This window comes from Diadema antillarum, unplaced genomic scaffold (genome assembly GCF_040938485.1).
Source record: "Diadema antillarum isolate AM-2024a unplaced genomic scaffold, OU_Dant_1.0 seq00001281_RagTag, whole genome shotgun sequence".
Classification (NCBI taxonomy): domain Eukaryota; kingdom Metazoa; phylum Echinodermata; class Echinoidea; order Diadematoida; family Diadematidae; genus Diadema; species Diadema antillarum.
The window spans coordinates 280,420-292,921 of NW_027272061.1; the positions used below are offsets into that span (position 1 = coordinate 280,420).

At 37.1% G+C, this 12,502-nt stretch overlaps 1 protein-coding gene across 1 annotated transcript; it reads left to right on the top strand.

The window, feature by feature from the left end:
* Nucleotides 1-365: 365 nt before the first annotated feature.
* LOC139745642 (tyrosine-protein kinase HTK16-like) lies at nucleotides 366-11,691 on the top strand. The gene is made up of 2 exons (XM_071656041.1): nucleotides 366-1,151; nucleotides 11,349-11,691. The coding sequence occupies exons 1-2, from the start codon at nucleotides 589-591 to the stop codon at nucleotides 11,572-11,574; spliced, it is 789 nt and encodes a 262-aa protein (XP_071512142.1). The 5' UTR covers nucleotides 366-588; the 3' UTR covers nucleotides 11,575-11,691.
* Nucleotides 11,692-12,502: the final 811 nt, after the last annotated feature.

Below are 12,502 nucleotides of genomic sequence, written 5' to 3' on the forward strand. Positions count from 1 at the left end.
GAATGGTAGGGGCTAAACCTTAAATCCAAAATACCCCTTTTCGCCTTTAAAATGAAAAAAAAAACAAACAAACTACTGGTACTCATTTTTTTTTTTAACAGAGCCCAAGGCTTTCGTTAAATTATAACGTAAGCAAAATAAAAAAAAAAAACCCAAGTTTTTACTCATTCAGCTTCTGTTTCTATCTATAGCGAGAACTCCAAAATGCTGCTGTTTATGGATGTTAAACGTCAGTTTCGAGCTCTTGTCAACTTTTAAAAGCTACCATAGGAGCCGAGCACTCGGTACTCAACCCTCAACGAAGTGCTACGCTCGATACACACGCGCTCTGCATTTGCAGCGAGTACATCATTCCAGAGTGTGAATCCACTCTATTGATTAGCCAAACACAATCATCAACGCGGAAATAAATTTTGCTTCACGTGAAAGGGCAGGCGAATATTGTAGTCAGAGAAAACGTCCACAAGACCGAATTCACCGACATGGCGTGAATCGTAGGAAGCTCAGAGTGTGTAAACGGGACCCAGAGTGCTTTTTATTTCACCAAATTTGTTTCATCGGTGAGATATCGCAGTCGATTAGGGGAAAATGGACACGATCGGCGGTGGATTCAGTCGCACATCGCGCCCCCGGGGCACGGTGCAAGGCCTGTTCACCCCCGAAGACGAGTACGGCGATTTGTACCCGGAAGTTACTACGGTACGTAAAGACGCCACGCCACTCAGAAAAATATTATCTAAACATGGAGTTTCCGTGTCAGAATTCCTCATAAATGACGTTGCTACGGCAAAAGAGGAGGAGAAGGACCTGTTATGGTTTCATAGACGAATTACGAGGGACACAGCCGTACATATCTTACGGGATCAAGGTGGTCAGGAGGGATTGTTTTTAGTGCGAGAGAGTACGAGTCGAATGGGTGACTACGTAATCTCGATTATGCACAACAACCTGCCACAACACTTTCAGATACAGTGCCTAGGCGATTTCTACTTCCAAATAGACAATGGTCCACTGTTCCAGGGCCTAGACCAGCTCATAAACTATTACAGAACGGGAGCTAATGGACTTCCCACAAAACTGACTGCATTCTGCAAAGGAACAACCCCACCTGCGAGCTCACGCCGATTTGGACGTTCCACTCCACTTCATAGGTGAGTTTGAGGTCACAGGTGGGTGTGCAAAGATAGGATGAGAATGTGATAAGAAAGCTGTTACGGCTATCTGAAGGTGAAGGCAAGACAAAATAAATTTATTGAGCCATGATGTGTGATTGTTTAATCCAATGTTACGGTGATATACCGGTACACACGCACTAAGTAACACAGTGTACATTCAGACTTGCCATTAAGTCTATCGCCTTCGGAATGAGACTCAACCTCGCAGCCTTGGGGGCCCCTGGCATGTATGGGTAGGGCAGGGGTCTGTCTCATGCTGACATACCTGACAAGTATTGTCTCGTGCCTCACCCCCCAAAAAAGAAGCCTCCCAAAAGAAAAACACATGGACATGAAAAAATTAATTTCCAACCACCAAGAAGTCACATTTTGAGAGAATGCTTTATATTAAACAAAAAATACAGAATAAGCCAAAATAGTTCATAAAATGTATTTAGTATGCACCTTATCAGTATGATTTAAAGCTTGAAAATGTTAAAGGTCCTAACCATCAGAGGGGACACATACCCCTCCCACACCCTACCCCATCATGGGCATGGTCCCATTCCATGCCCCCGAAGACGTGCTGCAAAATCTTATAGTATTATACTTACCTGCTTTCTGATCTTTCATCTCTCTACATCTGCCTCTGGATGGGATGATAGCACAACTTTTAGGAACCATTCACCTGTCTGTGATATAGCATTGGCATTTAAACTCTTAATGACAGAGTGAAGAGGTCTTTGATGACTCAAATATCGTCTGTAGCATGTTTGCACCAGGCAGGACTGGAACCCAAATTCTCCTGTTAGAGTTATTCAAAGACCTATCCACTGTGCCACAGTGCTCAAGTACAGTGGAACCTTGTTATAGCGTGGTCGAAGAATATAAACTTTGCAGACCTGTCCTCTCTGGTATAATGAGATACAGTTTGTACAAATGTACCCAGGAAAATGTCAGTAGTCCCAGGCAGCTTGTTACAGCAAGACTCCCTGGTATAGGTTACCAGACTCTCTTTTCTGGACAAGAACTTGGTGAATATTGTTTGTTTGTTTGTTTGTTTTTACAGTTACCCACTACAATACATTTACAGTACATGTATAAGCATTGAACATGACCATTAGCCTTAGGAAATGTGCACTACATGTAGAACAACTTCATTTACATAATGTAACTTGAAGGGAACCAAAGCCAAAGTATGATTGTTGATTGGGTGAAAGCAGCAATATTTAATAGTAGAATACATCAGTAAAAGTTTGAGGAAAATCGGACCATCTATTCAAAGAATTTTGAAAGGTTTTGGTGCCATCATCGCTGGATAATGAGACTACAAGTGCTTCATAACGTCATTATGGACAACAATGTAAAACAATGTAAAGAAAATATGAAGAAAAATCAACATACATGTATCTTCACTTTTCTAGCTCCATGAATAAGCACTCAACTTTTGATACATAACCACCTCTTTCAGGAAGCAGGGAGAATATTACCCTTGACATTTGTATGTCAGTAACAAGTCAGTGGAATGTGTACTGTTCATGAAAAATGAAATTTTATGGAATTATTCTTATATTATTTCTATGTTGTTGTCCATGATGACATCATGAAGTTAAACAGACAAAGTCTTTTTATCCAGCAGTGATGACACTAAAACTTTGAAAATTTGTAACTTTTGAACAATTGTCTGATTTTCCTCAAAGTTTTAGGGCCTACTGAATGTGTTATGCTATCACTCAATCTACATTTACACTACAATGTGTATTTGAGCTTTGGTTTTCTTTAGTCAGAATCATGCCTGTTGCCCAAATGGTATTATTTGGCCCCAATTTCAGCATCAATGAAACTTCTAAACAAAGACTCCAACCCTCAAGCATCTCCCACATGAACCCCTGTGTAGCAAACTGGAGACTCTGATTACGCGAAATGGCTAGTGCAGAGTGCGACATCCCTTGCAACCGGGGTCCAGGGCTTGCTGAAGAGCCCTGTGGAAGCTGTAGAATATTATGCTATCTGAGAATGATTTTTTTTTTCTTTTTTTTTTTTTAACATAGAGGACCCTTGTATACATGTATATTAACAACTGTGGAAGAAAGCTACATTTGTAAATACAGAAGATGGAGACACACAAATACAATTGTAGGGCAGGAGAAACTCAAATTGGGGTGGGAGATTTGGAGATTTTGCAAAAATGGCATCAAAGCGGAAGATCGTCCACCAAAAGTGAAAGGGTTTGAGTCACTATCTTTGTGCTCCACAGTTCCTTCTCAGCTCTACCCATGTATGCTGCTCAAACTAAAATTGAAAGTTGAAAGAAGGTTGAACCTTGCCTTCCACAAGAAAACTACTGCAAGTGTCTTTGGTCAGGCATGTTCACAGTGACCTTATTGCAAGAAACTTGTGAGGTATGAGGTATCATTTGGAAATACTACAGTATGATGTATACAAGCACATTAAATCTGTCATCTGCCTTTTTTTTTAAAGGCAATCAACACCAGATATTCTGCAGCTTATAATCATAACTCTTAAATTTGTATTGTACAAAAATAGCAGTTATCATTGAAAGTTTGGTGCGATATATGCATACTGTGTACATGTATGATCAGATTTAATTCCTGTCAATAAATTCTTTTATCAACACTTTTTTATTCCATGCCAATTTGTAAGTTCCAAACAGTATTGATGATAACCTTCAAACTAATGCAAGCCCAATCCACTTCAGCAACCAGAGGAAACCCTACCCAAAAGATGAATGTCAAGAAAGGAAAGTTTATCCATCAGTCAGTTTTTAGTCAAAGTCATCAGTACAATGATGTCATACAAAGTAGGACTGATTGTTAAACTCTAGATAGCCATAACAAGAAGAAATAATGTGTGTGTTTACATGGATATGGATGTACAGCTGTATCATGTATTGTGATCTACACCGTGTTTATTCTTGTCTGCAAATTTCAACAATTAAAGTATGTCAGTAGATGAATGAGTCAACCCGGAAACGTCTGAGTTTAAATAGACTGAATCTGAAGCATGTATGCAAAGCCATTGCAAGAAACTGTAAGTTTTCATTATATGAAACTTGTAACTTTGGTATGAATGATTGCAATTGTTTCAATAGCAACTAGACACTTCAGTTCTTTATGGATCGTTTACACTATGGTATGAAATTTTTAAACTTACTGTCTTAACAGGGCTCTGTATATTAAAGTTCTATTTGTTGCTCATTGTGGTTAGTCTCTAGTTTTGATAGCAACATTTGATACAGTTAACCAATGGACTCTTGGCTAATGCCGAACATGCTAAGACCACAGGCACTGTGCATTATGCTGAAAAGAGGTTTACAATCTCCCATCATGCCGAATGGACATGTTATACATCTGATCCATGAATTTTCACAAGATGGTACACGTACTGTATTTCAATAACAGAAAGAGGAAGTCAGTTCAGTAATGGCAGGCAGCGTTGTAAAAGCAGTAGAGCCATGAAAATAATGACAGTTAATCTCCAAACATGGCTTCCTTTCAGTCTCTAATACAATAGGGGAATGAAACCCAAATTATACATTGTACATGTACGGTTGTATTGGATTGAGTGGATGCAGCAATGTACAACTGTAATAGGAAAATGCGTCAATGAAAGTTTGAGGAAAATCAGACAATCCTTTGAAAAGTTTTGAATTTTATTTCGATATTTTTTCATTTCTATATTTTAAAATATTTTGTTACAGTTTGTGGTGTTCCCATTGCTGGATGAAAAGACTATAACATTTTGAGAATGTGACATACTATTGTATATTACAAAAAACTATAAAAAGAAAATACAGAGAAAATTCAACATACAGGTACAGAATTTTCCCTTTTATTTACAATGTATAGCATCATAAACAAGCGCTTGTCTTTACATGTACAACGTACCTCTTTCAGTGAGCACGGGGAATAACATTACCCATAACACACATGTACAATGTATATATCGATCTACAAATCAAGGGAATACATTATTTTCGTATCATATCAAATGAAATTGTTGAATTCTTTGGTTTATATTATCTTTATATGGTTTCCATGAGATGTCACAAAATACAGGTATATACTGTATGTAGTCTTCTCATCCAGTGATGGTGATACTGAAGCTTGAAAAAATCGTAGCTTTTTAATGAATTGTCTGATTTTCCTCAAAGTTTCACTGAATGTTCTACTCATATCGCTGCATTCATTCAATTCACATACAGAATACTTGACTTTCATTCCCCTTGGAAGTTGTAACTGTATCTTTTGACAATGATATGACCTTGCTTGATTTTTCCCCATTCAGTATTTATTTCATTTGCATTCAGTGAGTAAAAACTGTTCTTTCTGTGCAAATTGAGAAAGTATTCACATTATTTTTGAGACGATACAACAGCAACTAAAATTCCTTCCTGTGCACTATTATATTTTCAGGTGGTAGAAGTACAATGTAGAAATCAATATTTGATCATAAGAACACTGAGCATCTCATTTATTTAATTAATAAAAATTGAAATGAAAACGTAATTGTACAGCAAACACAATAGAAACATATTGCATAAAGAACAAACTTAACTAGCCCAGTCACTCCCCCTCCCCTCCCCCCCCCCCCCCCATCCCAGCAGCTTTCCACAGCTGCCCATCCTGAGCATGATTTGCACACACACACATGAAAAAACTTTCCAGTATGATTATAAATATTCCAAATAAATCTATTATAAAATTGACAAGGAGTAAGAAAGACCACACAATAATGTCATTGATACCATACAATATCTGACACAGACTACCTGTATGGGGCTGGCAATCATGATGTACATGTATGCTGGCCTGCAAACATGTTAAGCACTTACTTGAATGACCTCGCCAAATAATCCTATATCTGTTTACAGAAATGATAATAATAATGATAATAATAATAATAATGATAATAATAATAATGATAATAGTAATAATGATAATAATAATACTAATTTACTACTACTAATAATAATAATGATAATAATAATGATGATAATAATAATACTAATACTACTACTAATAATAATGATAATAATGGTAATAGTAATGATGATAATGAATAAAATGATAATAATGATAATAATGGTAATAGTAATGATGATAATGAATAAAATGATAATAATAATAATAATCATAATAATAATGACATTGATAATGATGATAATGATGATGATAATAATAATAATGATAATAAGATGGTGGTAATGGTAGTAGTTGCAGAACTTACATTAAACTCTCATATGTTTTTTTTACATCCTGTCAAAAACACCTGTTAATTTTTATCACCAGAAACACACACATACCTGTACACAGTGTACAAATGTGAGTAATCATTCTCTGTGGTCAAAAATTTATTGTCTTGTGCATCAATTTTTACTTTTGGAATTACTATAGAGAAAATTGTTGGGAAGTGGAAAAAAAAGTAGCAAAGAATGGTAGTGGTTAGCACGAAACATAAGATTCACCAGATGTACAATGTACACTTGTAGGCACACATGTAGAGATAATCACTGAACATATTTTATCATACAAATATTAAAGTGTACCTTCGCAATTTTGTCATACTCCATTTGCATTTACCCAAAGTAGTTTGAAAAATGTACACATTTCTACAAGATATAAATTGTATCACTGTCACTGCAGAATGAGCAATCAAAGATTCTTAATTTAGTAACATTGGAGTCTATTTTTAGAATGCAGGGAGAAAGAGAATTGAGAATTTCCTTTATCTTGAGAGATCCAAAAATGGAACAGGCTGTGATTGTGTATGTGAGATTATCACATGTACATGTATCCTCTGATGCGCACGACATGTGTCGTTTGTCCTCACCCAGTCATACACAACTGTACTTCGAAGCACAAGCTACACTTTCACGCCAGGAGATATGTATGAAACCTCACACACCCCTCAGCAAAGAACCATGGATTTTCTAATTCCACACATTCTCCAGGAGCCCCCAGTATGTATTTACAAAAAGCCACCTTTGTGTGCAGATTCTACACTGGTCTTAAAGTGATCACATCCAGATCTATCCTTTATAGTGCTTTGAATGCTTTGTCATCATTTCACCTCTTTTTATACAGTTTTTATTGAAGGATATTATTTCTGTTTTGCCTTCAAAAGTGTCATCTCCTTGTGTGGCTTCTTGTACACAACAATGACATGAAGTTTGTACGCCTTGCCATCGTGCCTTCCAGTATAGTCTTGTTTGGATGACGTGTGGAATTTATGGAAGTGTTTTCCCTCTTCCCATCCCCCTCCCATTCTTCCCTAAGAGAGAAGGGAAAGTCTTTTTTACTTGATTGCAAAACAAAGAGATGAAAATCTCTGAAGGAAAAATAAAAATGGTTGAAAAACTAACAAACATTAATTAGAATTTGTAATCTTGTCATTCATCATTTAAAGGGTATCTTGAGCAGTGACAATGGATGCTTGATTTTCTAGAATTAAAAACTTGTAATCCCTGAATGTATGATAGCTTTCGAGCAAAAAATAATGAAGTAAAGTACATAGCAAATGAATATTGAAGCGCAATGCAGTCTTCTACACGTGTACAATTTGGAGGGGGGGGGGGGGATTACTCTTTCAAAAATTTCATCGGATATTACAATTTGGCACATGCTATTCAGATGTCTACAGTAACTCTGTGCCTTCTGATTTTAGAGATTATGTGCATTGTCTCAGTTTGCTAGAGAGGGCATATTGTCTGTAACCTTAATAGGACAACCACCACATGTTGCTAGAGATGGCAAACTGTCTGTAACTCTAATAAGACCACCACAGGTTGCTACAGTTGTACATTTGTAGGTAGGGCAAACTGTCTTGAACTCTCATTAGGACTACCACAAGTTGCTAGCTCAAACTCTTTTTGCTGCGAATAGTATAGCAAAGTGGGAATCAAGCTTGTTCGATTTTCTTGCAGCGTATACCGTCTCTTGTTTATGAAATAATGACAGTTTTGGTCTGGATTTGCCCTTTAGCAAAAATAAGCATGTCGACTGACATTCTGATGCAGTTTAGAAATTGTTAATAAGATTTGCTGGGATGTAGGGGGAAGAAATCCTCACTGCATGGGATGGTGAGTTGACGGTGCGGGTGATGGTGTACTCGGTGCCCGAATAGCAAATAGGGAATAGCGAATAGTGAATATCGAATACCGAATACAGAATACTTCTATGTGAACGCAGCCTAATAGCTGCACTACCAGAGGGTGCTAGAGAAGGCTATTAAAGTGTCTGTAATAATAGGACCACCACAGGTTGCTAGAGAGGGCAAACTGTCCCTACATGTATACCTGATATAGAACCACCATAGGTTGCTGGCGAGAATGTTGGAATGCCAGCAAATTCTTCACTAAACATTGTAAGGATGGCCCAGAAATTGTCAAAAGGAGAAGCAAAAGAATCATTGAGTCATGAGATTGAGACATCAATGTACATGTATTGTTAGTCTGACGATGCAGATTTTTAATGAATTTTTTTTTAAAGGAAGGAGATCCGTGAAAAAGGCTAAAAGGAAGTGCATTCTTGTTTCCTTGTTGAGGTGTTAAGGTGGCATGTTCTGTAGCATCTTGATTAGAATCATGTTTTAGAATGTATTAGGTGGGTGAAGTACCTAAATGGCCATCTTTACTCCATTGCTGTGTGACTGGCAACTTTTACCGAGGCCAATTCCAACATTTACTGAAAGGCTGCAACAGGGACTGTGCATACTTGCCAACTCTACTGCTTTTGGGGGGGTAGACTACCACTTTTGAGAGATTTCAAGCTAGCGCTGCTCACATACATGTAGGCAGCATGGATTCTACAACTTTCTCAAATGAAGATGTTGGCAAGTATGGACCATGTGCTGCCCACAATGACACCTGATCACTCACAAAACTAGTGTTTTGTGATATTTTATGGAGCATTATTACAGTGTGCTTTGCCTCCTAAAGGTATTAATAGTGTATCCACTGCTGCCATTTTGTGGAAGCAAAACTACATGTATGCTGTAGTGTATCCTGCTGAAGATCTCAGGAACTGTATTAAACAGGATGCATACTAGCATCCAGCACTGGTGTGAAGAGTGAATTTACCCACAACGTGTTGTGCCATAAACATGAAGGGCTCAGTGCAATTAATCCTGGTACCACAGCATGTGTACTTTGAAAGGGCACACGAGGAGGCAGGCTAAGGAAATACGTACATGTAGTATCTTGACAGTCAGACATTGCTGTACAAGAGTCTGGGAAGGAGACTACTGTAGAGGGTGTGTAGAGGCGTGACTGTCCATCGGTTTTCCCAGGATTCTCAATGGTTTCCACAATGATTGTATCACCTACAGTTGTATGCAGCACCTGGCCTAAAAATAGAGTCAAATGAATGAATGGATCATCGTGGCAGGTGGTTTATAAGTGATGGATGAGTTGTGAGTTATGGGAATAACAGCCTGAAATTATTGGAAGTGACTGGCTTCTGCTTTTAGCAGGAGTCACAGAAAATTGACTGTCATGAATTCCCCCTAGAGTGAGATACTTGTAGGCATCTATCCTGATATACTGTATGTTGGTTTGTATGAAAACAAAAATGATCAGAGATGTACTGTACGTGTGTAGATCAGTGCAAATTTGGGGAAGAATCAGACACACACACACACACACATAGGTGTATGCAATTTAAACTAAAACTTATGAACTTATAAAGATTAGAGAGTAAGGCAAATTGGCAACTCCGTACGGTATGTACACCGTGTACACATACACTGTATGTTGATCAGCTCTCCGTTCCATGTGTGTATACAAAAAGTCACAAATTTTCATTTTTCTCACATGAAAAATTTTCATGAGATTTGTTCTTGGTACAAATAGGATTAACAAAAGACATTGGAATGCACCTTCCCCTAGACTAAGTAAAGAACTTGCATGTTTCCCTGCCATGTCTTTTTATCAATCATAATAGTAACATGGAAACATGAAAAGCTCAGTGTAGGAAAAGATGGAACAGTTTTGGTGTCCTGATTGGACCACCAAAACACCAAAACATTGTATCATTTCTTAAAAAAACCGCAACTAAAACAAAAACAAACAAACAAACCTGTGATCTATTAAATGATATAGATGTACCCTTACACTGTATATTAAATATATTCATTTCACAAATACATTTCATGAAAAATCATATTCGTGTCTCATTTCAAATTTGAATTTGTTAGACTCAGTAAACTTAGTCATTGTACGTGGTATTTGAAGATTGTTATCATACCTGCCAATATTTACATAATTATCATGGTTTGTGATTATTTCAATGTTTAACAAATTAATCTAATTTTTTGATGTTTTTCTTTCTTACTTCTTTGTAAAGATTACTTCATATTTGAAGCACTTTATCATACCTGCTGTAAACATGCATTTATCATGTTTTATTGTTACTATTTTAATGCTCAATCAAATTAGTTTATTTTCATATTTCAAATGCTTTTCATCTCTTTTGTCGTCTTTATTAATTAATTAGTTAATTGATTAATTATTTATTCATTTATTTTTTGCGGGCCAGCAAGAAATGAAATTTGATGATTTTGTTGGCCCAAGCAGGCCACCAAAGTAAAGAGTTATAATGTAGTGTTGAGTCTTGATGACAGATTGTCTTACTCTTACAAAAAGAATTTTAGAAGTTATTGTATGTTATTCAAATCAGTGAAAACAAGCCTTGTATTCAATAAATGGAAGTATAAAGGCAGAGCACTTAAGGAGACCTATAGATTATTTTCAGAACTTTGCATTGGAACATCTATAAAGTGATGCTTGTTAGAGTTAAAAGAATTTGTGGTGATTGGGATAAGGAATAAAAATGTTTTCAACAAATCACAGTGAACAAGGATGATGTTATAGCTTCACGTAAGAATGCATGACTAGGTGCACATGGAAGCAGAACCAAAGAAGAAACGATATATAATTTCTACACAGGTGAAACATTGCTGCATTACTAGAATATGTGAGCCTCTGTGTCATTATCCTTGTCAAAAAAAAAAAAATGTTTCATGTTTTGCATGGAGTATTGTGTGTCTGCTGAAGGACCACATTAAATTCCACAAACCTAGAACGTGGCACTATCAATATAGTATGAAAATCACATTAAATTCCCTAGAATGGCTCTTTGACATTTGATCCGGTCCATGTTTGTCATCTGACAGAGCCACACAAGAGGCCTGGGCTGATGGTGTATCCATGATCCTCGCCGACAATCTCTGTTGTTCCCTGGATGCTCGTAACCAGGAGGGGCGGACGGCGCTTCATGATGCAGCGGCATCGGGAGAAGAATTCATCATGGGATTGCTTCTGGACAAGAACGCAAATATCAACAGCAAGGACAGTAACGGAGTCACTCCACTCTATGTAAGTTTGCTCCATTTGTTATGAAATGTTGTCAACCTGTGATTGTACCAGGCAGACAGACTATTACAAGTTTAAGATCCACTGGTTGACAAAGTCTCCAGAGGATACTTTGGATCATAGGCAGTTTTCCACCTGCTCTGACTCCATCACAACACATTTCTTTTGTCACATTTCGCAGCAGTTTTCAAACCATATATCCCTGAGTTTTTGATTTTGTTGAAATGACTGAACATTTGGTATCTGCTCTGACAAACACATATCAAATACAATGCATGGGACTGCTCCTATATGACATTAATTTGGTGATGAGCTCAGTTCCAATCCTAAATTTTAAATTCCAATTTAGATTACTGTATACGCCATATATTTTGTGAGTCTAAATTTTCGCGAATCGGGATTTCCCGACAATTTCACGAGTGGTTAAATTCGTGATCATGGAGTCCTGTACTGAACGGAGAAATGTACGCGTACGTCACATTCATATCGGCATTAGAGTAAATATTTTTGTGTGTTTTTAATTTCGCGAATAGCAGCTACCTCGCGAAATTCACAAAAATAAAGACCTCGCGAAATATTCGGCGTATACAGTTTGTAAGTTTCTGTGAAAACTACATGTATATGTTGTACCAATCGTGGACCTTGTTACTTTAATCCTACGTGTAGATTTTACATTTTGTAAAAAAACAGGACTGATGAAGGGTTGTTTGAATGGGTATTACAAGTTATGTGCTGTCATCAGCACAGGAAAAAATTTGAGCAGCACAATAGTTATATCTAGCGCTGCAAAGTATTGACCACAACACATAATGTACATAGTATGTATCATACACACACACACACTGTGGGTATAGACTGTACCTATAACTGTAAAAGTGGATATTTCTGCCCAATTAATTTTTTGCAGTCAGCAAGATAAAATGATTAATGAAATTTTAATTCTGTGGAACACATA

Excerpts from the sequence above, each read along its gene's own strand:
- LOC139745642 (XM_071656041.1), top strand. The coding sequence starts at position 589 with ATGGACACGATCGGCGGTGGATTCAGTCGCACATCGCGCCCCCGGGGC. Across the intron at positions 1,152-11,348 it reads CGTTCCACTCCACTTCATAG|AGCCACACAAGAGGCCTGGG; the intron begins GTGAGTTTGAGG and ends GTCATCTGACAG.